This window comes from Synchiropus splendidus, chromosome 1 (genome assembly GCF_027744825.2).
Source record: "Synchiropus splendidus isolate RoL2022-P1 chromosome 1, RoL_Sspl_1.0, whole genome shotgun sequence".
NCBI classification, from domain to species: domain Eukaryota; kingdom Metazoa; phylum Chordata; class Actinopteri; order Syngnathiformes; family Callionymidae; genus Synchiropus; species Synchiropus splendidus.
The window spans coordinates 24023463-24051045 of NC_071334.1; the positions used below are offsets into that span (position 1 = coordinate 24023463).

Genomic DNA, 27583 nt, shown 5'->3' on the forward strand with positions numbered 1-27583 from the left:
CCACACGAAAGACGAAGGGAGGGAAAACGACAACGGTGTAGATCGTGCGGTGAGACATACATGACTACTGAGTAAACAGTCGCAACAATGCCTCATACCAGAGGCGACTTTGAAAAGAGACCATTTTAAGTGGCGCGCTCAATGTAATCTCGCGAGATATCCGCCTGTTTCGTACTTTGTCAGCAGCAGCGTTCCTCCACCATTTCGCTGCGTCAAGTCTCCTCCCCGCGACCGCTACATTCTGCGCCGAAACCCAGTCTCTCCCGGACCGGATTTTCACTTCTTCCCACCGACCAAGGGGTACCTCGTTGGGTAACGGGAGACAGTTTGGGTCGCTGACAATACGGATTGAGTGCGATTTTTCGCGGATGACGACTCCTTCTGCGAGAATTTAGTAAAAGAAAATCGGTCGGAAATTTCAGGTAGGTGGGAACTTAAGATGGCGGCTTTGAAAGGGAGGGGGTAAGGAGGAAGTAACGGGGGTATTCGAGGGGAGGTCTGACCAGCGGACGAAGAGGGAACGCGATCAGCTAGCGTTTTGTTTCGTGCCGTACTTCAAAATAATGGTTGAACATTTTTTATCTGACAAGGAACCACTCTGTCTAGATCGCAAAATTGTACGGAACCACCTGAAAATAAATTATTGTATTGTTTTTTAAATAAAAAACAGTACCGTGTCGCAAATCAAAAGTGGTCAATTATAAAGGCGCAACTGTGACACACAGTGGCACCCCCTAAATCTCCCCCATAATCGTTGTTGAATTAAAATTAAACTTTGGATATACAGGCAGGTTTTATTTTTATTTTGTTGATATAAAGGAACCTACTTTGGGTGTGACTAGGAAATATTTTGCCTGCATTTAATTTTTGACGAAGCATTTTGACCCCACGCAGTGACGTCACGAAGGATTGTGCTCCTATGTAGTGCATGCAGAAGCGGCTAATAATGCGACTTTTCGCATGTTGGCTCTCGTTATGAAGTGACTTAATTGATATGTCCGCACAAACAGTGTGAAACCGGGACATTGTTACATAACCGCGGGTGTGGATGAGGCGCCTGCGCGTCCAACAATCGCAGCCGACAAGCCGGTGTTGGTGCCACCCGAGCACTGTTTTTGTATAAGCTATCATGCTAACCACACTAATGTTTCTCCCAGAAACAAACACATCTTACGGAAACATGTTGATTCTGGGCCACGATCCCCACATGAAATGCCCCATCGATACATGTCTGAGTGCGTGGCTAATGCTAAGCTAAATAGCCCCCATCAAGGCAAACAAAGATATCGAGCTAGTTGTGGCTAATTACTGTTTTTGTGCGTCTCGGTTAAGTCGGATGTGTTAAAGGAAGATGGGGAATTGAACAGAAGGGTTACAGGCCCTTGTTTTTTTGCAACCGGCACTTTCTATGGGAACCATGCAGCGTAGACTCGGAACATCCTCCAGTGGGCGACTGCAGCAAACCCAACTTGGTTTTTATAGCTGCTGCAGCGTCCGCACAGAACCGAGCTGCCGTCTGACTAAAAGCTGCAATTGTACTGTGTGTGGATACTTTTAGTGTATGGTTTTGGTGGGTGATACATACGTTTATAAATGTACAGGACCTCTGCGTAGTTTCCTTATGATCCTTCAAAGTTGTACTCTTACTTTTTTTCTTCAGAGCATGTGGAGTGGCGCTTAAGTTCAGCATCCTGGAAGTAGAAAGCACAGAAGACCCGTGTCTCGCACCACAGACAGGTGAGAAATGAATTAAGTGATGTAGTTACATGACAAGTAGTTTTATTTATATGTTGAGGTGTGTGTTATATATGTGTGCACCTGTGAACTTGAATTTATTGAGGTGAGGATGTAAACAGTTTTTTCAATACTGAATCGTGGAGTACATTAACAACAGGCAAACATTTTAAACTTCAAGTAACTCTTAACTTATTTAAGTTGTGAGACGAGTAAGTCTTTGTTATATACTCTTTTTTTTAAACAGTTTTCACAGTTCACATGACTTAGGCTTGTTTTGAAAGCAACATCATCTGGTGGTTCTGATTTCACATTTGAATATTTAGCCTGATATGCTTTGAGCAAGAAGTCACTCCTTTGCTTATAAAAACGTGTGTCACCATCATCTGGAGAAAGACCTTGTATATTGTAAATATGGTTGGCGAATCATAGCTGTTTTTGCTTCTGAATACATAACTAATACTTCCTGTAATTAATGTTCTGGATAGTTTGTATGTGTGAATATGAACCCATCATGTGATTTTCCCCATGTTGAAATTATTTTCCTTCAAACTCATTTTTGTCACAGAACAAGATTTTAGAAGCTATAGAGTTGATGAGTCGGGTTTCATTTTTATGTAGTCAAAATCCAAGGCTGTGTCCTCATGCATCCTCTGTTTCACCTCAGGTGTAGGTTGTAAACGGATCATCACTGAGGAAGACGACCCTGTAGGAGGGGCGGCGCTGCAGCGTGCGTCTCCTGCTGTGGATGTGCTGGGTGTCCACCCCCAGTCTGCACAGAATGTGGCTGGGGCGTCATCACGGCACGCCCCGCGGCCAGTTGCAGCTGCCCCCCGCCCAGTCCCTCCTGTCACCAGCTTGCCTACAGTCCCAACTCCAGAGGAGAACTTGGAAACTCTTGTCATGGAGAATGACGCACAAGATGGTCTCCTTACCGGAGATGCTGCGGTTTCAGAAAACGTCTTGGTTCAAGAAGTCGCAACCTCACCAGTGGACGGTAGAACACAGAAGTCGGTTTGTGGATTACCAACTGGAAAAATCCTCTCAAATAGTCAATCACAGCAGGTTCAGCCAGGCTCAGGATCTGCTGAAACGGTTACACAGACGACTGTTACCGTTGAATATAAACCAGGGACACCTCAAGATGCGAATACCTCCCCCAAGTCTCAGACAGGACTCCAACAGGACCGAGAAGATGGTCTCCAGGACGTTGCATCTTTGTCCACATGCGACAGCAGTCAACAAACTGTCCTACTGGCTCAGACAGTCAACACAAATCAAGTCGGTGGCGCAGATGCTGTCGACTCTCTGGAGTCCAGCAAAATGTTTGCCCAAAACCAGTGTTGTGAAGCACCTAAATCACCACCTACTGAGATTTTGGAGACAACAACAGAGCCTGAAACATCACCTGGGGTTTGTTCCACAGAGCAGGCTCATTGTGGGTCCAACACTTTAGCAGACGAAGAAAAAAATCACAGCAATGTGGATGGAGAACTGGAAGATCAAAGTGTACAGTCCTCCAATATCTCAGTTCATCCCATCTTTGACACTGACCATGTCATGTCCCTGCAAGCCGAGCAGGTTGATGAGGCTGAAGCATCACAGCATGTCCACATCACACAGTCACCACTGATTGCTGGGCTCGTTCATTCTACAGATGCTCAGGAGATTGTGGTTGTGCAAGAGGGGGCGCACATCAGTGGGGACTGGACTAACGTTCACCTGAAGCAGAGTTACCTCCTGCAGCGGGAAGACGGAACTGTCTGCGAAGCTGCTATTGTCAACCAGCTAGCTCCTGGGGACGCAAAGCTGTATGATGGAAGTGTCCACGCCGGTTTGGACCTGGACTCTCAGTCTGTGGAAGTGTACCAGTTTTGCAGTCTGGTGGAGGAAGTTGCCGAGGAGACCATATGTGGCAGCAGTAGTGTGCAAGTGCCCCAGTCTCCAGGATATGAGGTGAACTTATTTAATGCTTTACTGGGGAACGCAGAGGAGTATGGCGTGAAAGTGGATTTGGAATCCACACTGGACCCTTCTGTTCAGACCTTTAATGAGAATGTGATACTTTCTCAGCAGATATCTGACCAAACACAACAGGATAGTAATAGTGCTGCAGTTGAGCAGCGTCTTGTGGTCGACCCGGACTCTAGCCATGTCTGTTTAGTTCAAGTCTCTGAATCCTTTACTGTGGATCAGACAGACTTAAGAGCTCAAATTGTGGTAAATTCAGAGGGCTCTGGCAAAGCAGGAGTCAACAAGGACCATGTTCCTCACACAGGTTCCTTAGAACAAGCTGAGGCTGCAGGTTCATCAGCCGTTGACACAAGTGACGTGGCAGACCCAGCATCACAGGGAGCAGATCAGAGTCAGTCAGTTGTATGTGCAATGAAGCAAGAGGCCCAACATTCTGTGGGGTCTAAAGACACTTTGGCTTCATCGGATGCTCTGTCAGACTCTGTTTCTGTCAGTACAGGGACCAAACTAGTCCCCCATTCTTCTGTTACTGTCAACCAAAAGCTCATGCCTCCATCGAGAGGAGTGCCCGCCCTCGAGCAATCACAGTCTGGCACACAGCGGCCCATCGAAGCAGATGGCAACCCCAGTTCTCAAGCTACATCGGTGAGTGCTGTGTGCGATCATGCAACGTATGACGCTACAGCAAAAAGTCTCTTCAGTCCAAGCCTGGATAAACCTCCTGTCCTGGTTCAGAAGGTAGCAGGAGGACCTGGCACAGGTGAAGCATCCAAAGACCACCACCTGCCCACTTCACTACAGCCTAAATTGCCTGACAAGAAAGAGAGTCAATATATGGAGGCCCTTTTGCCAGATGAACCTCCAGAGCAGTCAGACAATGAGGAGGAAGATGATGACGATGATGAGGATTATGAGGTAGAAATGGATCAGGACGAGACTCTGGAAGACGCTGCCTCAGGACAAGTCAGCAGTCAAGATGAAGACAGTGATGATGAACCAGACAAAAGTGGTACCAGCACTCCAGGCTCGTCTGTCCAGGTAAAATGGCAGATTGATTATGTCCTGATCAGACATTTGGAGTAGCTGCTGAGTTCTGTGTCTTTTCCTGCATGAAATGAGTGGCAATGATGTGCCGCTAGTGTTCAGGCATGTCTGTCCGGAGTCTAAGTCAATGTGGAGTTGTCGCACAGTCCCTGTCGAGTTTCATCTCGGCCACTCATGACATGGTGAATGGAAGTAGGAGTAGTAACTGTTGGTGCCACTGGAGTATATCGTTTTAAAACTTACTTTAACCAATAGCCTTTTTTTAGTTGCCTTATTTTTTTTGGTTGTATTGATAACATACACAGGAAGAGAGTAAAAAAAAATCTGGCATATATAAATCCTGAGTCTTGTCCCACAGGTTCGTCAATGGATCTCTGAGAGGGTTAAATCCTCAGCCATCCGTCCGTCCTCTTCGGCATCAGCTATATCCTCTACAGACTGGTCCACGCCAATACGAGAAAAGTCCTCTCCTTTACGGGGTCTCCATGGCAAGTTCATCTCTCCTTCCTCTCACGACCAATCCACTCCCCAGAGACCGAGAGGGGAGCGACACACTGACATGGCAGAGCTTGCTAAACATGTGAGTTGTCCTGTTGACTTGATTTTATTGCATTTTCTGATTGGTCATTTCTAGTCAACATTTCATCACTGTGTCATAATGCAGTCGAAGAAGTTGTCATCACGCGTCATTTGTGAATTGCAAATGTGTACCTTTGCTTACCATTTGAACTCACGGGTCAAGTGTGAACAATAACGCTAATGCTGTCTTCTGCAGGAAGCGGAAATCGAACATCGGACACAGGCATTGAAGAGAGAAGGGTTCTGGTCCACGAAACGTCTCACCCGCTTACCTGAACCTCAACGTCCCAAAGTCCAGTGGGATTACCTATGTGAGGAGATGCAGTGGCTGTCGGCAGACTTCGCTCAGGAGCGCCGCTGGAAGCGGGGTGTGGCTCGCAAGGTGGGAAGAAAAATCACGATCTGAATACAAAACCCAGGAACAAAATCTTGAGTGGAGCCTTCTGGAGGCATCTACATGAGATTCAAGCCATAGGTTATTTGACAGAATCAGATTTTATTCCAAAATCTCCTAGCATCAGCATTCACTTAAAAACCTAACTAAAACTTTACCAAGATCGGGACTAGACATGAGCATAAAGAACCTTTTTTTTTCCCCCTGCCAGGTGGTCCGTATGGTGATGCGGCACCATGAAGAACTTCGCCAGAAGGAGGAAAAAGCAAAACGAGATGAGCATGCTAAGATCAGGAGAGTTGCCTCTTCTATTGCCAAAGAAGTGCGGGCATTCTGGAGCAGTGTAGAGAAGGTAGTACGGATTAAACAACCCTGATCGGTGATGGTTTTGTGTTGTTAATTGTCGTTTTCCTCTTAGGTGGTTCAGTACAAGCAGCAGTCCAGACTTGAGGAGAAGAGGAAGAAGGCTCTTGACCTTCAGCTGGACTTTATAGTGGGTCAGACAGAGAAATACTCTGACCTACTGAGCAAATCCCTTGCACCCACTCGACCGGTTGAAGCTGCTCCTGGGTTGGGTCAAACCCCTACCTCTGGCCCTGCTGAAGAGGATGGTGAGAGACCTGCCTGTTTGAAAACACGCTTCTCCTCTACTACTGATGGTTCCTGGTCGTTGTCATGGAAACACTTACAGTGTGCAACTGCCGGGCAACAGTGTTCGTAGGCTGTTTCCACTTCGATACATGTTATTGAGGTTTTCTTTACAATTTCTAAGTCCAGTTTGTTTGTGGCCCACGTTGTTATGACAAAGTCTTAACCAGGTCTTCGTTTCCTGAAAGGCTTTGCATTGTTGGATGCACTGTAAACTGTATATGATCTAACTAATTAGTTTTGATAAAATGCTTTAGCACTATCTGATTTCTCTTTGACCTTGCCGTCAGGCAAAGGCAGAGTCTTGCTCGAGAGCCCAGGCAAAATAACTCAAATTTATGATGTTTGAATGATAAATTCTAAACCTTCCATTAAAAAAGTGTCTGCCTTCATGTTGCTGCAGACAGAGACTTTGAGCCTTTAGGCGAGGAGGAGGATGATGAGGAGACAATTGAGGTGGAGGAGCAGCAGGAGGGAAATGACGCTGAGAGTCGTCGCAAAGAGATTGAACTGTTGAAGGAGGAAGGTCTGCTGCCTCTGGATCAACTGATCAGCACCCTCAAACTGCCGCAGGTACACATTGTCTTCACCTGCATCTGGTGTCCTTGATTGTTTCAACACAGTGCGTTCAGCTGATGAGTCATGTGACTTTTGTAGGAGGCTGACAAAGAGGAGTGTTCAGATGGAAGTTCTTCATCTGTGGAGGAAGATGATGAATTCACTGCCAATGAGGAGGATGGTGAGACTTTTTTCAGAGTTCATCTTCAAGATTTATGGACAAAACAGGGAAAGAGGGTTGTTTTTATTTTGTCACATTGTTAAACATTAGTCCTATTTTGGGGTCAGAGGCTTATCTTAGTCGTCACATTTACCAAGTGATGTTGTGAAATATCGATTTGACTAAACTGATAATAAATTGAGTTATCGTCAAGGTTGTTATACTTGTCTTTCAGTTTTTTTGTTCTGTATTTTTCATTTCATCCTGCTGAAGCTAGGTTCATTAATGATTCTCTCTCAAATCCTCAGCTGAGGATGAGGAGGACACAATCGCTGCTCAGGAAAAGGTTGAAGGAAATGTGGATCACACAGAAGAACTGGGAGACTTGGCCAGAGAGGGTTTGTTCTGATTATTAACGTGATTTTTTTTTTCACACTTTTGACTTGATCAATTCTAAAGTCTCTTTTAAATGACCATGTATGATTTGATTCCTTTGTTTTCCCTCAATAACACCTGTCTCTCTTCGCCTCCTGAGGTCGTTTTCACTGCAGTAAAGTCAAAACATTTTTGTGACAATTTGGTTGTATCCCAATTGTTCTCTTCAGAAGGTTATTGCTGTTATATGCCGGTGAGGTTGAGCTGAAGTCTGAATGAATCAGTATCATTTGTTTTTAATAGCACTCTGACCTCAATGTGTTAACTTGTGTATTTTTGGCATGTCACCCTGGTCCTACTGTAACTCTAACTACTGGGAACTCCTCCAGGTGACATGAGCATTGAAGAACTTTTGGAGAAGTACAAAGGAGCATACACATCTGACTATGAGGCTCCGTCTCCGTCTGCGTCTAAAGAAACTTCAGATTCAGAGTTTTCTGCAGACGAGGAAGAGGAAGAGACAGAGGATGAGGAGAGCGATGAGGAGAGCAACTCCGCCACTTCAGGTAGGGATCAGGATTCCTTACTTTTCCTGTTCACCTGAGTCATAAAGTTGTGTCCCTGAATTTTATTAAATCAATTTAACCAATAAAGGTTTGTTGTATTTGCACCATCACTTTCTGGTCAGGTTATTAACTAGTTGATGGATTGATGAGTGATTATGAGAGGGTATAGTCATTGAAAGTTGTGGAGGCAGCATCTTACTAAGGTCTTCTCTGGTTTTGTGCTTTTGTTTTTCAAGGATACTGCATGTAGTTGACTAGGAACTGCTCCACTGAGACTTGAAAATACATGAGGGCCATATAAATAGTATCGTAATAACGCCAGTTCTGCTTTTTAAATATACAGTCTTGCTTGACAATGATCTCACTCAACCACAGAGTCCTGTGATGAGAGTGCTGAAGAGGACCAGACTGACAAGGAAGAGAGTGAAGACGACCATGGAGATGAAGGGATGGAGGTCCTATTGAAGGAGGGAGACCAAAGTCCTCCATTGTCCACCTCTAGACCAAAGAAGGAGATCAGCCACATTGCAGCCACGGCAGAGAGTTTGCAACCCAAGGGGTACACGCTGGCCACCACCAAGGTCTGCCCTGGTCCTAGTATAGAGTGACTCTTGTTAATGCACCTATAAAACCTTGCACTCTCCTGTCCCAAGGTTAAGACACCCATCCCCTACTTACTCCATGGCACATTGAGAGAGTACCAGCACATCGGCCTGGATTGGCTGGTCACCATGTTTGAAAAGAAACTGAATGGAATCCTGGCTGATGAGATGGGTCTGGGCAAAACCATCCAGACTATTGCAGTGCTGGCCCACCTGGCATGTGAGAAAGGTAACCAAGTCAGGCCCTCCTCAATTACCCTTATTCCAACAAGACTGGTGTGTAGTGACAGATTTTCTGTTTGTGTTCAGGCAACTGGGGGCCACATCTGATCATTGTTCCCACCAGTGTCATGCTCAACTGGGAGATGGAGTTGAAGCGCTGGTGTCCAGGGTTTAAGATCCTCACCTACTATGGTAGTCAGAAGGAAAGGAAGCTCAAAAGACAGGTGAGTGGCATCATATCAGCGATGACTGAAAGTTGGATTTCACTTACCCTCGAACATTCTTCTCAGGGTTGGACCAAGCCGAACGCCTTCCATGTCTGCATTACGTCCTATAAGCTGGTTCTGCAGGATCACCAGGCATTTCGGCGGAAGTCTTGGCGCTACCTCATCTTAGATGAGGCACAAAACATCAAGAACTTCAAGTCTCAGCGTTGGCAGAGTCTGCTCAATTTCAACAGGTGGGTCAGAAGCCTGGATGGGCAGATAGGCATGTTGCTGTTGACGTGTTGACTAGAATTAAAAAAAAAAAAAAAGATTAAAGGCAAGACATTAGGCTATTTGCCTTGACCCTGGCTCAGCCGCTCCTCCAGCCCTTCAGCAAGCTCTGAAAATGGTCCAGAAGAAATAAGCTGTTTCGATCTGTAACGATGAAATTGATTCTCAAAGGTTTACATAATGCTGCATCTCGAAAAATCAAATAGTCGACTGCTGTGGATTAGAGTCTTGTTTGTCTTTTGGGCTTAAAGAAGAGAGTTACTTCAACAGTGAAAAGGTTTCTCTAAGTGCTAATGTTAGCAGCTAACACTATTAGAAGCTAACACTATTAGCATTGTCTGTGAGGTTCCTTGCATGTTTTACAAAATGCACAATGTCTTTTCCTTTGCCACGGTGGATAGACATGATGTGTGCCAGTTGGTGCTTATATTTTGCGTGGAACCATTTTAATTTGCCAATGTGTTGACAATTTTTACACTTTACTGCCCTGCTCTGACAACATCAATTATCCCCCTCAGCCATCGACGCCTGCTGCTGACAGGAACACCGCTCCAAAACAGTCTGATGGAACTGTGGTCCCTGATGCATTTCCTGATGCCGCACGTCTTCCAGTCACATCGTGAGTTCAAGGAATGGTTCTCCAACCCACTGACGGGGATGATCGAAGGCAGCCAGGAGTACAATGAAGGTCTGGTCAAGAGACTACACAAGGTCCTCAGACCATTTCTGCTGAGGAGGATCAAAGCAGATGTGGAGAAGCAGATGCCGAAGAAATACGAACATGTTGTCCGCTGCCGCCTCTCGAAAAGACAGAGATTCCTTTATGACGACTTCATGGCCCAAGCATCGTAAGTTCCCACTGCAGAGTGTGAGATTGTTCACCTGCTCCTCTAAAAGTTCACGTTGAAGATTGCGATATGTTAATATTAGAGTTATAAGTGCTTGAGCACCAGTTGTGTGTTTAAGTACTGTGACTGTGGTGGACTTGAGAAGATGGCAAATTACCTGACATGTCTGCAAACTTTCTACTTGTTTTGTTCGTTCGCTGCATTAGAACCATAGTACATTCTGCATGTTCAGGGCATTACATTGTTGGAATAATGTCTAAAATATAAACTTGCACGTTATGAATGTGCCACATTTGGGCTAGCTGCTCTCCTGTTGCACATTCAGACAGTGGTAAGACTTTGGCTAGGGTTTTTTTTGCCAGTTAATCTCTGATTTTCCACAAATTGCTACATTGTCTCTCACGTCTCTTTCTCTGACCCACAGAACTCGAGAGACCCTTGCCAGTGGTCACTTCATGTCTGTTATCAACATCCTCATGCAGCTGCGTAAAGTCTGCAACCATCCCAATCTGTTTGATCCTCGGCCGATCCAGTCCCCCTTTATCACCAAGCCCATTGTTTTCCACACTGCTTCACTGGTGTTGGATGCCCTTGATGTCCCCCCTCTGAAGGTGGGTGTTGGGTCAAACATTAGTCTGTGGCAGATTTTTTTACTTTGTTTTCGTCTTTCAGCGCTGTGACCTGTCTATGTTCCACCTCATTGGAATGGAGGCCACTGTCTCCAGATACCAGGCTGACGTCTTTGTGCCTCGGCACAAGGTTGAACGAAAGCTTATCCAGGAAATTATGGAGGCACCTGAACCCCCTCCAAGACCCAAACCAGTGCGCATGAAAGTCAACAGGTACTACCCAGCCTCCCCATGCAGTCTGTCCAAGTGTCCCTTTCTTCTGGGTTTTGTAATTGCATGTAAATTCAGAAAATCCTGGAAACAAAACCAGTTTTGCATCTTCTGGTTTGATGTGAACAATACATTGCCTGGTAATGGGGGGGGGGTTTCAAGAACAACCCACTTTTTGTTTTGGTACAACATATCGCTTAAGTTATGGTTATCCAATATGATGATATTTGATGGTAAACAATTGTAGAATATTTTGTTGATCTGCCAAAGCGATGAGATCTTGGTCAAATTCTATACACTAGTTACATGCATAAGAACCAACTCTCATTTGCTGAGGAAACGGCACACTGCAAAGGTCACATGCGCACATCACCCTCCCAAAATCACCCACAGTCGGAGTGAGCCAGCTAGTCTAAAGCATAACTCAAGTTAAAGTCTTAGTTTCATGTTTATTGAAAGTGTCCTTTTATGTTGCAATAGTGCTGTTTATCTGTTGTTTACCTTTAGGTGTGTTTGTGTTTTCTCCATATGTTGTATGTAAAGTATTTTTTTTACATACATTACAAAGAATGGAAACTGATATATCTTTGCCATATCACCCACCTCGAGTTGATCTGTAGCTTTTTACGGAAAAGACTTCAGGTGAACCAATTGTTGCATCAGAATGTGGAGTGATGAGCTATGATTATACAAGGAGGTATGGAATCACGTTTAGAAAATAGCCGAATATTTACATTTTATTATGTTATTATGGTCTGTTCTTGAAAATTCCTGACTTTTGCACTTAAACAATCTGATTTTTTACTTTCTTTAAATAAATATTCATGAACATGTGTTATCAATGAACACTCGCTGTTTACAGTTGTGATTTTTATTTACTTTCTTTTTGCCAAGGATGCTCCAGCCACCTCCCAAACCTGACACTCGACCTGTACTGCTCATGAACAAGCCCACCTGCTCTGTGCAGCCTGCCTCACAGACTCCCACACCGGTTAGCTCCGAAGCGCCATCAACTCCTACTCCAGTCGTTCAACAAGGTAAGTGGACTAAAACAGTCATTACAACAAAACAAACATCCAGTCTGAATCAACGACTTGCTATCTTTCCAGTGGTGTGCACCGTAGCCAGCACACCTCCTCCTCCTCGCCCTCCTTCTGCTCCTCAGACTGCTGTCAGGTCCAGCTTTCCCAAGCCGGTGCTGACAGTCCGACCTCCCATTTCTCCATGTGTTACTGGGGTCCCTGCACACCCAAGTCCGAACCCCAGCATGCCCCAGAGAGTTCTGCTGAGTCCAGACATGCAGGCCCGGCTTCCATGTAAGTTTGAATTTGATCTCCCCACCTGTCTCAAGATGGGGTTGAATTCCCCAGTGAAGACTTGGAATTTTCTTAAAATGCTAACCCCACTTGATCACTGTGACTCCATTCATTTGAATCTCTCTCCCCTACCAGCCGGCGAGGTGGTTAGCATTGCTCAGCTGGCGTCTCTGGCAGGGCGACCTGTATCATCGTGTCAAGGCAGCAAACCAGTCACCTTCCAGCTCCAGGGGAACAAACTGACTCTCTCCGGAGCTCAAATCCACCAAGTTCCTGTAGCTCCTCCAAGACCTGTGCAGGGTATGTTTTGTAGGTCTTGTTGATGATTTATCCATGACAGTTCTTCGCCCTGCTTAGCTGTCATGTTTTACTATTTGTTGACCATAGTTATTCTCGCGTGCTTGGCAGGGAATGTGATGCACATTGTGTCCAGTGGGGGGCAGCACCACCTCATCAGTCAGCCTGCCCAGCTGACTGTCCAGACCACCAACGCTCATCCTGCTACACCATCCACTCCTGCCCCAAGTCGCCTGCCTCTAAGCGCCTCTCAAGGTTTTTCCTCCTCTTTTTTTCTTGAGTGATCAAAATTTCGTTTTTTTTCTTTTGGGTTTATTCCTTTTTAATTTACTTTTTTTTCCCCTCCAATGATAGTCGACTATGAAATTAGTCACAGACTGCTCAATGCGACAACACTTCACTACTCATGCTCATGAAAAGAATCTGACCTGTCTTTATCCTCTGCTCTCCTTAGTTCCCGCATCTGTGGTCAGCAGCCCCGGTGTGGTCAAGATCGTTGTTCGTCAGTCAACAGGCAAGGAAGGCGGGCCTGTTCCCTCAATGGCCGTGGCCCCTTCCCCTCGTGTGGCCCCTCAACCCTCTCGTCCCCTTCACCCAAACACCACCCCTGTCAGACACACGGCAACACTACAGATAACCCCACGCACACCTGGTCCTGCTACTGCCCACTACACCATAGCTCCTCCCCGAGTCCCTAGTACCACCCCGAACCAGCCCCACGCACCTCGACCTATCCTCAAAGTAGTTCAACCTCCTATCCTAAGTGCAGACCAGCCAGGTGAGACAAACTCTGGACTAGAACAGTAACCATTACCACTGCCTCTACCTTTTGATTCCTGACATAATATTGCTCTTCAGTCAGTGATGACTATTGACTATGCTGCTGCATGTGTACTTCATGCAAGAACTGTCAAGGTTCTCCTGTATTCAGCCATTTCTATTCTAACTACACATTAATTCAACAGTCTGTATCTATGCCTTTCTCCTGCAATGATAAAACCACCTAATTTCCCTTCTTCTGAATCCACCTTATTTGGTCATTCCTGAATGAGTAATTTCTGTCTTTTATTGAGGTAATGGAAAGTAATGAAATGTTTGAAATTGTAAAACATGGGTAAAAATTTGTGGCACATTAAGACAAGTAGAACATTGGTCAAGAGATGTAATGTTAATCAGGCTCATTGGAATGTGGTCAGTTACGTTTTTCTGCTATGTCAATAAATTGCTTGTTTCCTCCTCAGCTCCAACACCACCAATTCCATCTTCTGTGAGTAAATCAGTGCCACTTAGTGACAGCAAGAGCAGCCAAATACCTATAACCAGCAAGTCCCGTCCAGCTCTGAAAGCTCCCCCACCTACTCCAAGAAAAGTGCCTCGCCTGCCTCCTCGCTCACCGTTTCACATGGTAACCGTCCAGATTACACACATGTTCGTTCCGGCTTCCTGTCGGTCCCCAAGTAGTAATTTATCATGCAGCTGGGCAATATGTAAAAAAAAAAAAGTGTATTTGAAGCTCCTGTAATGACAAATACAAAATTATTTAAAATTGCAAAGGCATTTAACTAACAACAAGGCAAGAAGAGAAGAACGATCTGTAGACCAAACCACTGCCACACAGCTGCTGCATTGCCTTTTTTTCCTCCACAATATCTTGAGACTGGCTGGCACCATCTTTACTGTCCCCGGGTTCACAGTCGCTCATTTGGAAATCGTTTGGACTGAGAGCCTTCCAACATTCTGAAATCGAGTCTTAGAAACTGGAACGGGTAGCTTGATGGCTACAAACAGACTTGGTGATCCTCAGCTGAAGTTGCCAAAACGACTAACTAACAACTAGTCTAAAAAGGGTTTCCACTAGTATTTTCTGTGGCGGGGCTTAGTGGAATAAATGCACTGAATTCTCTTGAGTTCTCACTACTGCAACAACAGAATGCACGCAGAGGGGAAGGCTTCTGTCTTCATTGATATCGTTCAGAAGCAGAACATGGCGACCTCTGGTGACCATTGGGCTGCGAGTCTAATCACTAAACGGGGTGACGGATGATAATTGAGATCAACCAGAAATTTTCCTGGACAATTAATTGCCAATGATTTGGCCAGCCCCAGTCAATCATCATAAATTTATTTCAGGTGTTTAGAAATTACATCCATGTATGTGCAGTTTGTATCTATGTTTGTAAGAGCCACTATTCATTTTTGTTTCTTTTGCCCAACAGTCATGGTTAGAGAATGTTCACAAGCAGCAGCACAACAGCAAACTGGACTTGCTTGCTCGAATAAATATGGAGCGCTGCTCCGCGTCACCCATCTATGGAAAAGAGGTGTTGGATTTCCTCACTTTCCTCAATGGTCCATGCCCCTCCCCGGCTGCAAGCAAAGGTGAGGGTGACTGGATGCGTTCTGGTCACAGCAGCTCCCTGTACTCTCAGTGGAGTCACAGACAGGACTTCTGGTGTCAGAGTGACGCTGTTAGAGGGGCCATCCATGGAATTGAGGAGAGACTGGAGCTTCTGACTGACATTGTCGACAGGTGAGGAGGAGTCGCTGATCTTTTCACCTGGGGAATGTTAGACAGTCATGATTAATAGTCTGACCATTTCTTTAGGTTCACCTTTGTGATACCTCCTGTGGAGGCTCCTCCCATCTCACTGCACTGCTGCCATCCTCCTCCGTCTTTAAGCCACCAGCAAACTATCTTCTCCTCCATGTTGACTAGTCAAGTTTCTCCGCTGGCTCGTAGCCTTCACAGAATTCAGTGCAACACCAGAACCCAGTTCCCAGACCTCCGGCTCATCCAGTATGACTGTGGTAAGATAGTCTATCTAGTAAACCGCCATTTAAATCAAGTATCACTGCACACAACAAGTACTCGCACTCAGTGAATGCATTGAGGTGTGATCAGTCTGATATAGAGAACAGAAAAATTCTCAAATATTTCAAACAATGATGAATGTCTGAGTGGACTAAAAGGTTAAAATATTTCCCCTTATTTTTAGGAAAACTACAGACGCTTCACACTCTGCTGAGGAAGCTAAAGACCGGAGGCCATCGTGTGCTGATCTTCACCCAGATGACTCGGATGCTGGATGTGCTAGAGCAATTCCTCAACTACCATGGACACATCTACCTCCGCTTAGACGGCAGCACGCGCGTGGAACAGCGGCAGGTGGGTGTCATCAAAACAAAATGAAGCTTGGGATAGAATGACTTGAACTTGACTTGTGTGTCTTTAGGCGTTGATGGAGCGCTTCAATGCCGATCGGAGGATTTTCTGCTTCATTCTGTCCACCCGCAGTGGAGGAGTTGGAGTCAACCTGACTGGTGCTGACACAGTGGTCTTCTACGACAGTGACTGGAATCCAACCATGGATGCACAGGCACAGGACAGGTGTCACCGTATTGGCCAAACCAGGGATGTCCACATCTACAGGTAGGAACACCCATGACCGTCGCGAACTCTTTTGCAGATCTCCTTGGTTTATTTTGATATTATGTCTGTAGAAACTATTGAAGAGAAGCTTTTTCCAACGTAAATAATGTTGAATATCTGGGAGCTGGTCAACATAACTGTGAACACTCAATTTTATAACACAATAATAATATGATTAAGCAAACAAAAACTATTGTACGTGTTTACAAAAACAGACATTAGTTTTTGTGCCTAATGATGGGTGCAGTGTCTAGGTGGTCAGTGCTGTTCTCCAGCTGCATACAGAGCGCCATCTTGAGGTCCACACATGGTCTGCCATCAGCCCATGTGTGGACTCTCTGACCTCCCCATCATTGGCTTGTGACTTCAGTGTGGTTACAGTCAGTATAGTGGACTCTTATCAGGAATACAACAGGCTCCTCCTGAATCACCACAACGAGAATTTAACATCTCACGAACACAAGCCTTCATCCTGCTCTCACCACTGGACTTGCATGTCGCGAATGTTGCCCAATTTGTATATGCGGATATGACATGATCATGAAGGCGCGCTGTGCTCTCCAGCTCTGCGGTGTTTGACAGCAGACACTAATGTGCGACATTCAAGAAGAGTCTATAGGACTTTGGTTCATGGTCATGGTTTTAAACTTATTTTTTATTTCAAGAACCTCTCAATAGTGACATTAGACTCTGAATTAGTGTTGGTTTTGTTGGATCGAGTGCTTCAAACAAGTTTTCTCATGCAATTGTCTGGCTTGGATCATGGCAACTCACGTACAGGTCACAGTCTGTTTGTACTGGAGACATGAGACATCTTTACACTTATTTAGCTATTTTATTCAGAGACAAATGTTGATGTGAGAGACTAACTAGTAATGTGGAAAATAGAACTGACCAATTAATAGCTGTTAAGTTTCGTAATATTTTATTTTTATTATGGCTATTACTTGGTTATCATTGTAAAATTCAACGCCTTCTAAAAAGAATAGAAAAATGCATTATTAACCAGGGGATAATAAAAAGTAAGATGTAAGAAGTTGGTTGTTTTGGTCCTTAAATTTCCCCTGTTTATAAGAAAAGGAAGCAATTAAATCGGAATCCTACTTTTAGCCTAATAGTTATCTACCACTTCTGTGTAGTACTGTATGTTCAGTACATAAAATTAATGTTGAAATGAAGCCGAGTCTCCCTTTTAGTCTAGAAATAGTCTATTATTACTAAATAGTCTAATTTAGTCTACTGTGTGTCAAGGAAATCCTCTGGAGCTTCCTGCCATGTTCCATTCATTGTCTGAACTGTGCAGCCAGGTGTTCGCCTCGGAATGGTTTTGAGTGAGACATGAAATTAAATAAGTCTCTCTGACTAGCCTAACTAAAATTACTAAAACACTTTCCACACTCTTTGAACTCCAACTCACACTCCAGTACTGTTCTATCTTCCTCTAGCTCTTTGCAGGAACAAATCACTGCAGCTGGATACATTTAGTAGATCAGTAAAATTTCTCTGTTTGTACATGTGTTCTTAGGTGCTCGTGTCATATCCTGTCAGTGGTGATGTTTTCTGTTAGAATTTGAGTCCTCTACATAAAGCTGTGGTTCCTCTCTCAGGTTGATAAGTGAGCGTACAGTTGAGGAGAACATTCTGAAGAAGGCCAACCAGAAGAGGATGCTGGGAGATATGGCCATTGAGGGAGGAAACTTCACCACTGCGTTTTTCAAAGAGGTAAGCCGCGTAAAGCTCTGTATTCATGTTTTGATCTCTTGTTAAGGCTAGTAACGCCAATGTATAATTTTGACTGGATTCTGCTGGAGGTGCAACACAGCTGAACTGTCTTCACTTCACTCCTTAGCAAACCATCCGAGAGCTTTTTGATGTGAACGACAGCGAGAAGAGAGAGGCAGCCGTTGACCTGGCTGTGTCGAACCAAGATGAGGAGGAGACCACCAACAAACAGAACACCACAATTTTGGAGCAGGTAAGAGTCATTAATGCACCAGGTTGGGCGAGTGAGCTGCCCAGAACCGAGACAGTGACGCAGTAGTTTTCTGACATGATCCATGGTGACACCGTCACAGGGGTGTACTGAACTAATCTGAGAACGTCCTGCAGTTTTCTGTGAAAAAATGATTGGGATATTTTTTCTAACAAATTCTTACAAAAGACAAGGTGTTTAAATTTGCAAAGGGCAGCGTCTTTGTCTTCAGTCCTGATGACCATGTGATCCGCAGGCTCTGTGTCGGGCTGAGGATGAGGAGGACATCGTAGCCGCCTCTCAAGCCAAAGCTGAACAGGTTGCAGAGTTGGCTGAGTTCAACGAGAACATTCCATTGGACGATGGCGGAGACCAAGAGGAGGTGGAGGAACTGTCCAAGGCAGAGCAAGAAATCGCTGCTCTCGTAGAGCAGGTCAGTGGTCTCCAGAGCAGCCGCCAGGTTGTTCGGTCACAAGGTTTATTTGATGTGTAATTATGGTGGGATTGTTGTCTTCAATTCATTAGTCATTTATTTCTTCAGCTGTCTGCCTGGTTTGTCTTTTAGTCCTGACATTCTTTGCTTGCCATGCTGATCTATTTGTACTCTGCCTCACAGCTGACACCCATCGAGCGCTATGCCATGAATTTCCTGGAGGCCTCGTTAGAAGACGTGTGCAAGGAGGAACTGAAACAAGCTGAGGTAAGACGTAATGCTCTCCCTCTTCACTTTATGGAGCTTGTGTGGCACAAATCTACTTGGCTGCGCATTTGTTTACTGATGGCATAAAGATACACGCTTTCACGAGACTTGCAGTGAGTAACAACCAATACACTGCAAGAGCTGCAACATGTGTACACACAAGTGTGTAGATTTGGAATATTGTTTACTGTCAAGTGTTGCCTTGCTAGTCAACCTCATCCTCATCCACATTAAACTATCGTTCCCAAACACTCATGCACGTACAGAAAGCCATTTTCAGAAAGTCAGGGGCACATGTGGTTATTAGTAGGCTGGGGATAAAAGAAAAGCTCACATACGTATCCACACAAACAAACGCACATTCAACTTTATTAGCATTTATAGAATTCATGTTTGGATGAATATGACTCTGATTCTGTCATGGGTGTTCAGGAACAAGTGGAGGCTGCCAGAAAGGGTCTGGACCAGGCCAAGGAGGAGGGTCTCAAAGTTAACGCTCCATCAGACGAGGACGAGGACGACTTTGCTTCTTCTGCATCTGTGGAACCTTCCCCACCAGCTCCGGCTCATCGTGGCCGCAAACCCAAAGACAAGACCGTGACGTCCACACGAACAAGTGGGCGGCTGCGTGGGGCCTCGCCTGAGCCCGAGCCACAATCCCTGACACCTAAAGAAGTGCCTGAAAGGCAGCGTGTAGGTCTGAGGGGACGGGGGGCTGCTAGAGATGCTGGATCCTCAACACCGTCCCGGTCCGACCCACCGAAACCCTCTCACACCAAATCTTTAAAAGCTTTGTCTCCTGTCAGAGACCTGACTAGTGTCAAGACCAGGACTACACAATCCCCCCAAGCAAGTCAAGTGCCTTCACCGCCAACAGCCTCCACCATGACAGGAAAACCTGCCGTAGACCCGGAGAACAAGAATGATAGAGGTAGCAGAGAGGAGGAGGCTCAGAAGGAAACAAGGGTGTCAGAGTCTTCACTGGAATCAAGTGTGGACCCTGTGGCGAAAGACCGTGACACCAAAGACCAAAGCTCCGTGTCCTTGCCGTCCACCAGCTCCCGCTCACCTCGCAAGCGCCAGTCAGCAGATGAGGAGGTCCTTCGAGGTCTAGTTGACGACTCACCATCTGCCAAAGTCCTGCGAAAGCTCCCGGGTCGTCTGGTGACGGTGGTAGAGGAGAAGGAGCCGAAGAGGAGGAGGAGACGAGGGAGCGGTACTGCAGGGGGAACTTCCTCTGAGGACGCTGCTGCAGAGGACGAGATAAACAAAAGTCAAAGTGCTAGGGTTGTTAAACCGCCTCAGGAGCAGGACTCCACCCCAAGTCCTCCTTTGCAGCCAGTCCGAACTTATCCTCCATACTCGCCGCCTCATCTCTCCCCCGACATGCCGGTGCTGAGGAACCTGCCCGTGCGTCGCAGGTTAGAGACGGAGTCTCGCATGGCTGCACAACTGGCGGAATTGCAGCGAGGAAAAGGCGGGGCAAAGAAGCCCGAGCCAGCTTCTGCCTCAGATTCCAATTCTCTCAGCACTCCTCCAAAAAGGAAGAGGGGAAGGCCTGTGAAGTCCCCGTCTGAGCCCACCATCCCTGTCTGTCGGTCACCTCAGCCCACTCCCCCCAGTGACAAAGAAAGCCCTCCTCTGTCCCCAAAACGCAAGCGAGGCCGTCAACCCATAACCTCTCCTGAACCCGGTGGTGTCGAGGTAAAGTCTGAGAAAGAAGCAGCTAAGGCTGCTGTACAGGCAGTTCTGCCCTCCAGCCAGGCACAGTCACCTGATGCCAATTCCACCAATCCAAACTCTAGTAACGCTAAATCAGCCGACTTAACCACTAATGACCAAAGTTCTGTCCTTGTCTCAGATGCTGTCTCAGAACCTCGTGATGCGTTTGTGTCATCCGCCTCCACCCCCACTGTTACTGGTGAAGTGACACCCGTTGTCTCACCCAGTGATTCTTTAAAAGTGCCACCTGAACCAAACATGGCGGTATCAGAACCAGGTATCCAATTATGTTCATTAACCCCAGAGTCCACTGACACTCCTTTTGGACCAGACTCACCAACACTGAACTCAACAGTCTCCACCACACCCCTCTCAGCACCGGCCCTGTCCATGCCGACTCTTGCTACACTGCCCTCACCACCTGGCGCAGCAACAAAAGAAAACAATAGCCAGCAGAGCACCTCCATCACTCCGTCAACATCTGATGCTCTGAAAGACCCTGCAGCTTCTGCCCCTGCACCCACGACTACTCTGGATGCAAATCTCACAAAGCCCAGTGTCACCTCCTCACCTACTCCAGCTGGTGCTTCGGTCCCTCAAGAAACTTCCCCTCCAGGCCTGGCGCCACCCACGGTCCCTGCTCCACTGGAAGCCCCTGTTCAGAAAGCTCCTTCAGGCAACACACCAAAGTCATCAGCAAACGGTTTAACGCTAGAACTCAGCAACTCAGCAGTGACAGCTGAAGAGTCTCCTGTTGCCATGGTGACCAGTATGGAGTCCATGACAGGACTCAAGTCTTCTCCTCCTTCAAGTATTAAAGGAGAGTGTCCTGCTCAGGAAATGATGCTGAAGGACCATCCCTGTAAGAGTCACCCAGATCAGGTGACCCACAGTGATGCTAAGGTCGCGGAGGCCAAAGGTAGTAGAAGGAAGGAGCGTGACAGCAAAGAGGAAGAGTCTCTGTCCAAAAGGAGGAAGCTGGAATGTTCCTCCGAGGCCAAAGACCCCGAGCAAAGTCAAATGAAAGCGCAAGAGGCTCCAGCCACTGAAGAACCTAAATCAATGGTCCAGAGACGATCTCTAAGCAGGCAGAGCAGTCAGGAATCCACTCGCTCGTCCTCGCCTTCCTCCAGCTGCTCCAACGCTACACTCACTCGCTATGCCCACCACAAGAGGACGTACGAGAACAGACATCCCACCAAGAGGAGGCGTGCTGATGTCACAGCCGATTCTGAGGCTAAAGAGGAGGAGAGAGACGAAGAGGAGCCCGCCTCCACTCACAGAAGCCGCTCCAGGTCTTCATCCACCGACTCATCGGACTGCGACGGCAAGAAGGACCCCCGGCTGACCCGCTCAGCCAACCGCAGGCTTCAAGACCAGGAGAAGGAAAAGGGCAGTGGTCGTCCTGGGAAAAAACCAGCACAGTGTTCTCGTAGAACTGCGTCCAATAACACCTCCACTGAATCTGGGAGCGACACGCCTTCCGTTCGTAACACCCGGAGGTCTCAGGACTTTAAACCACAGACCAACAGTGCGCCGCCGCTTGCTCCAGAGCCTGAGGTTCGGGGGAAGAGGTGTTCAGCGCTTAATGCAGCAGCAAAACTTCTTGCAATGAAAGGAAGAGTGGACACACCAGGTCACACTCCACGTAAAGACTCTGTCAAAACAAGCGGGTCGCCCCCAGCTGTTTCCACAGACCCAGGTCAAAATGCCAAATTGAAGAGTCCGCCGACCTCCCCCCAGACCAACTCTGTCACTGTCACGAACAACAAAAGTGCTCAGCACAGCAAGGGGTCCCCGCCCAGTCAAACAAGCCGCTCCACTGCACGCTCTACTCGACAGTGTCCTGGCTCTCTGGTACCACCTCTAGAACTGGAACACAAAAGGTCCAAGTCAGAGGGAAAGGGCAGAGGGAGCCACAAGTCGCCAAGAAGCAAGGAGAGCGAGGGTGAGGCGCGATCCTCGTCTCGGGCCCACAGTGCCTGCAGCAGCATTAGCAGCGACGGAGAGGGCGGCGAACGCAGCAGCCGAAGTCGCAGCAGTAGCAACAGCAGCAGCCGGCGGACTCGCAGCATCAGCTCGCAAAACACGGAGCACAGAGAGTCGCGCTCACGGGCCACGTCTTCGGGCAGTGACAGGGACCGCAGCTCTGACAGGAGGAGGAGGGACAAGAAGAAACAGCAGCATCAAAAGAGCAGACGGTCTCACAAACTGGAGGCGAGCAGCAGTGCAGAGGGGACGCCAGACCGAGTGCTCCGCAGTGTGGCAGCGCTGGCTGCCGTCCAGGCCAGGTCTCCTGCGGCCAGCACGCGCTCCTCTGCCGGCCAGCATCGCCATACCAAGACATGAACGGCGCAGGACTTGATGTAGACGCAAGAAGGTGGAGAGCAGGCTGGGACCTCCCAGGTATGTCCGCGCTCTCGCTGCTGCTCTGGGTTCCTAGACATTGGTGCTGGTTCCCTTGTCAGGGTGATGCCCAGTTGCAGGAATGAATCACGATGTCATCGTTGGGCGGAGATGGTTTGCTGAAGACTCCGACATGTCATCATTAACAGAACTGGCGCCCACTCGAGGCCTGTTAGGAGTTTTATGCAACAGGGCAGGCGGGAAATGAGTCTTAGATGGACTATTGATGTTACCGTTTATGATTTCCTTTGAGTCTAAGCTACTACAGCTACTTTTCATTTTAAACTCCAGACTTTTGATTTGCACATCTGATCACACAGCACCCACATTTTTTTAAGGTCTTTTCAACTTTTCACGTTTCCAATGGTTTCTGTTTAGTTCCACTTCAAGCACTCAGTGACTATCAGTAAAGAGGCGCTACCATGAAATGAAGCGGTGCCTCTGTGGCCAAATGGGTTTGAGTGGTCAATTCCCTTATGATGCATCGGGTGCTCGCCGTTTTCCATGAGCCCTACAGTAGAATCTAAAAATTTGAGTGAAAATGAATTGATTTGTGCTTCGTTGTAACGTTGGACAAATGTGAATTAACGTGTACAATTAGTTGATTTGTCCATTTTCAACCATGATGGACACTTAGGGGTGAGGGAGGGGTTGTTGTCAGGGTTGTTGGTTTTGATTTGTGTCTGTTTGTCGCATTCCTGATTCCTGTGTAATTCCACTTTGTTTTACTTGAAGACTGAAGACGATTACAGTTGAATAAAAAAAAAAAAGTCAAAATGGAACCTCTTGTGTGGACGTGGGATTTCTTCTTGGGTTTGATAAACACCGGTGATCATCTCTGTGAAGAAGACTTCATTATGCTTATGCAAAAGTACATCTTTGGGGTTTAATAGAAAGTCCCGGCAGCTGAGGCTGAATCTTGAAGCAATAGCATCTCAAATAAGTTGTATGTCACTGAGGACTGAGCAGAAATGTAAAAATAGTGGGACTATCACTGCATATGTGACTGAAGACTTCCTGTATCACTAGAAGCACGTGATTGTACTGAAATGACTTTCTGTCAATTACCTGAATTTCCATGTAGTTAAATCTGGACTATTTCAACACAACTGTAATGAGGATATGTACGTTAGCGCTGCAGTTAACAAGTTAAATCTTTACTTCAATCTGGCAGTTTAGTGTAATTGCAAAATGAAAAATGCTCAACAAGCTAGACAACAGTATTTTATTAAAAGAGGTGATACAGACCGGAGCACAGCGGAATTGTGTCTGAAAAACTTTCGACAAGAAAATGTCCCTTTTCAGTTGCGGTAGGTGAAAGAAGGCGATGGTTGGACAGCAGCATCAACATCATAAATACTAAGGCAGGTGTCGCCAGGGCGACAGTAAAACGTGTTCTTTCTTAAAAAGATTCAAAGAGGTTATTTACAGCAGGTTAAAATGCGCCGAAAGTGTTAATCATTTGTTCATAAGCACAACTGTAATGAGGGAAAAAGTTCCTGAGAACTGAAGTGTGGTGCCGGCGTTCTGGCTCCTCCTCCATAAAGACACTTTTTAAAAACATTGAAGTCAACGTAACAGTTCACATCCTCTTGGGCTGCTGTGATAAGAGCGTAAGAGGAAGACAAGGGTCAACCGAGAAGATGAATCTTCCCTACTATGTACACATGTGGATTGTCCAGCTGGGTCTCCCGTTCAGGAGAAGGTGACAGCCAGAGAAATGGCGAGGATCAGGAGCAGGATGGCAAGGCAGATGGCAATCCAAACCTTTTTCTGTCAGAGGAGAGACATTTCATACTCGGTCACTTGTACGTTGACGAGATACCCTCACACCATCCCATCATGCTTGGCTCATGTTTACCTTGCGCGCCTTCTGCTGGTATGTGACAGCTTTCTCTACGTTTTCCTTCGCCTTTTCTACGTAGTTGTTGGTCTGTCTGATGTTGTTTTCGATGCTGTCCACCAGCTCCCCCTGCAGGAGCAGATGGCAAATCTCATCAGCACTCATGCAAGAAAAAGTTTTGTCTTTTTTTTTATCAGCTCGTTTCTAATTCTTCTCATCTGTCATTTTATCAAAGTGTGTTCGTCACCTCACCTGTGCCTCCACCTCCATGGCCAGGTACTGGAACATGTCGTGCAGGTCCTTGATGCTCCGCTCCAGCTTCAGGATCTCATCATGTCTGGACTCGATCTCATTCAGAGCCTGTCGGGTGGCTTTAGCGTCGATCAGAATCTGGACACCACAGAACACATTCTCATCTCTGCAGCCTGAGCAGGTCCAAATTTCTTCTTGCAAAAGGGCTTAATTTGCAACATAAACATATTTGAAAGGGTAAAAGTGATTTGTCTTGAAGCAACTCACATTTTGAGTGAAGACATCGGTCTGTCCGCTTTCCAGCATCACATCCAGCTGCTCGTCTGTCACATTAGTTCCAGCTGAAACCAGTAAAAGACACAGGTCCAACTTTTACCTGCATTGTTTCATCTCTTGCTGTGAGATCATCGTCCTCTTAATTCTCTTGTTATGAAGTAAATGCGTAAGCATCTGAGGTGTCACGTGTGGAGCAGTGAGAGGGATGAAGTGGCTGGTTGCCCTGTACTCACTGATCTTAAGCTGCCGCTGTATTCTCTCCACATTGCGATCTCGGTACTGAGCCTGAATGGTGTTGCAGTGACCCATCAGCTCCACAAACTCTTTCGACAAAACAGCGTGCTGTGCAGAAAGACATAATTTCCTTACTGATACCTTCATGAGCACAACCTGGTTACCATCATAATATTGACTTAATCTGGTAAACAAACTTCAATTGACCTGGTAGTCACCAACATTGTTACTTGAACTTATCATGATAGGAAATGCATCTTGGAAAAAGGAAATATTGATGGAGGCAGTCCAATAAAGAAAAAGCAGGACAGTAAACATTTACAAACAGCATGTTGAGTTCAAAGCAGGAATGCACAGATTCACATTTTTTCACCTCCGATCCAGATTTGAATTCAGACATCTGCAAATACCCATTACTCTCACAACAGCGCTGCCGGTAAACACTTTGCCCAACACCGATACTGGGTCAGGCCCATTCACAGTTACGGGTTGAGATGGTTTGAAGTAATAATAATAATGTTCCACCTGCGTTTTCTGCATCCGAATGTTGACAGGAATATATTTTCCGTCATCTTCTCCCTTTTTAGGCTCAATACCTGCCAAAGGAGATAGACATGGATAAGGCTCTCCAATGTTTCTTTGTGAAGGTGGAAAGGTTAATAAAATACTTACTCTTCAGTTTCCTGTGGATCTGACTTGCTAGCAATTTGATCTCGTCTCTCAAAGTCTGCAGATCTTTCTTCATACCTGCAGACCAACACACGCTTAGGTGGGGCAGGTGAGACATGGACACAAAACACTTACTGTCTTCAGGCAGTGCAACTCCCAGGACCGTTTTCTGTTTGGTTTCCAGGTCCGACACTAAACTCTTCAGATTCTGCAGGCTCTCATGAACCTCCTGAACCTGTAGACCAGAGACTTTAACAGCTGAACTTGATGATCAACAAAATACAAACAAGCATGACATATGAGCTATCAAGCTAACAGTTCATCAACGAAATATCGCTGTCAAACAGGATATGTAAGAAGCTGTTAAAATGACTCGTCTGTTCGCACATAGAACATCAAATCAGTGCTTCAGCTGATGCAGAGGAACTTTTGAAAGAGGCGTGACGAGTTGATGTCAGACAAGCAGGGAGTGTTTACCTTTTTCAGGAAGGCTTCATTCTCTTTCTCCTCTTTGGCTGAAGAGGTTCCTGGTTTGATCATCAGAGATTTACCTTCATCGTCGTCGTCTGAAGCCTCGGCGGTCTGTGAGCACAGACAAACAAACAAGACAAACACATGAAGCGCCCTGCCCTTTCTCCGGCCTAGTCGCAGGAAACAGCAGCAAGAGTCGACCATCAAACTTTTCTTCGCTAAAGAGACGCCGATTGCACATATAAATGCACTTGACTTAACACGCCGTTTGCTATTTCAGACTCTGCCGTGGTTGTCACCGCCTTAATAGCGACTTTATAGGCAGGGATAAACTAAGTTAGCGTGCTGAGCTAACGACATTGTTAGTACTTTGCAACTTACATTTCCCAATTCCTTCGTTCGGTCCCTCATATTCAAAAATATAAAAACACGGTGTTGATACGGAAAACGTCTCAACTCCTTGTTCCGATTTCTATAAATCGACCCAGGGCTGTAAATGGAAAATTGTGAAAGTTCCTTTTAGTGTCATTCAACTAGTTCTGAGTATCTTCTTCTACGGTGCGATTCAAGAGGAGCGCCTCTAATGGCCAAAGTTTGTAACTACGCAACAACGTCTGTTGAAGAATGATAGGCGCGCAACTCTCTCGGACTCAATTCAGATATTAGAGCATTTTGTTGCATGAACTCACATTAAGATTAGTAATAATAATTGATATTGATTGATAATTATATACTTGGGTATGAGCCCAATCCATACAATGCAGTTAATTTCTTTAAGCTAAACCTAAATAATTGAGTGAAACGTTTGAGTAAATGTACAACACCGGACTGTGATTCTATTATCAGCGCAAGAATAAGTTTCACCAAACAAATTTTATAATACATATTACAATTCAGTGAAATATCAATGCACTGTAGTAAGGTAATAATGTGGTGCTCAGCAACAAGCGTGTGG

At 46.1% G+C, this 27583-nt stretch overlaps 2 protein-coding genes across 4 annotated transcripts; one reads left to right on the plus strand and one right to left on the minus strand.

Moving 5' to 3' along the window:
- Positions 1–192: 192 nt before the first annotated feature.
- On the plus strand, positions 193–23700 carry srcap (Snf2-related CREBBP activator protein). Of its 3 annotated transcripts, none has more exons than XM_053848974.1 (33): positions 193–422; positions 1661–1737; positions 2402–4746; positions 5111–5332; positions 5528–5713; positions 5937–6077; positions 6144–6336; positions 6777–6946; positions 7031–7112; positions 7400–7489; positions 7856–8032; positions 8408–8613; positions 8686–8863; positions 8944–9080; positions 9147–9316; positions 9872–10201; positions 10626–10812; positions 10874–11043; positions 11935–12077; positions 12150–12356; positions 12492–12656; positions 12765–12908; positions 13108–13167; positions 13895–14058; positions 14870–15183; positions 15259–15461; positions 15650–15819; positions 15887–16083; positions 17691–17805; positions 17933–18058; positions 18312–18488; positions 18672–18755; positions 19188–23700. In XM_053848974.1, exons 3-33 carry the CDS (start codon positions 2638–2640, stop codon positions 22824–22826), a joined length of 10656 nt encoding a protein of 3551 aa, XP_053704949.1. In that variant the 5' UTR covers positions 193–422; positions 1661–1737; positions 2402–2637; the 3' UTR covers positions 22827–23700. The 3 variants fall into 3 exon arrangements, with proteins under 3 accessions (XP_053704949.1, XP_053704860.1, XP_053705033.1); XM_053848885.1 differs by having other exon boundaries at positions 13108–13431; positions 19188–23699; XM_053849058.1 differs by lacking the exon at positions 193–422 and having other exon boundaries at positions 1662–1737; positions 13108–13431.
- A 379-nt stretch (positions 23701–24079) lies between these two features.
- On the minus strand, positions 24080–27326 carry stx4 (syntaxin 4). Its single transcript, XM_053849389.1, has 10 exons — positions 27010–27326; positions 26635–26739; positions 26293–26392; positions 26161–26235; positions 26014–26084; positions 25488–25596; positions 25246–25319; positions 24979–25116; positions 24745–24855; positions 24080–24656 (listed from the first exon to the last, which is right to left on the minus strand). The coding sequence occupies exons 1-10, from the start codon at positions 27037–27039 to the stop codon at positions 24579–24581; spliced, it is 891 nt and encodes a 296-aa protein (XP_053705364.1). The 5' UTR covers positions 27040–27326; the 3' UTR covers positions 24080–24578.
- Between the last annotated feature and the right edge of the window lie 257 nt (positions 27327–27583).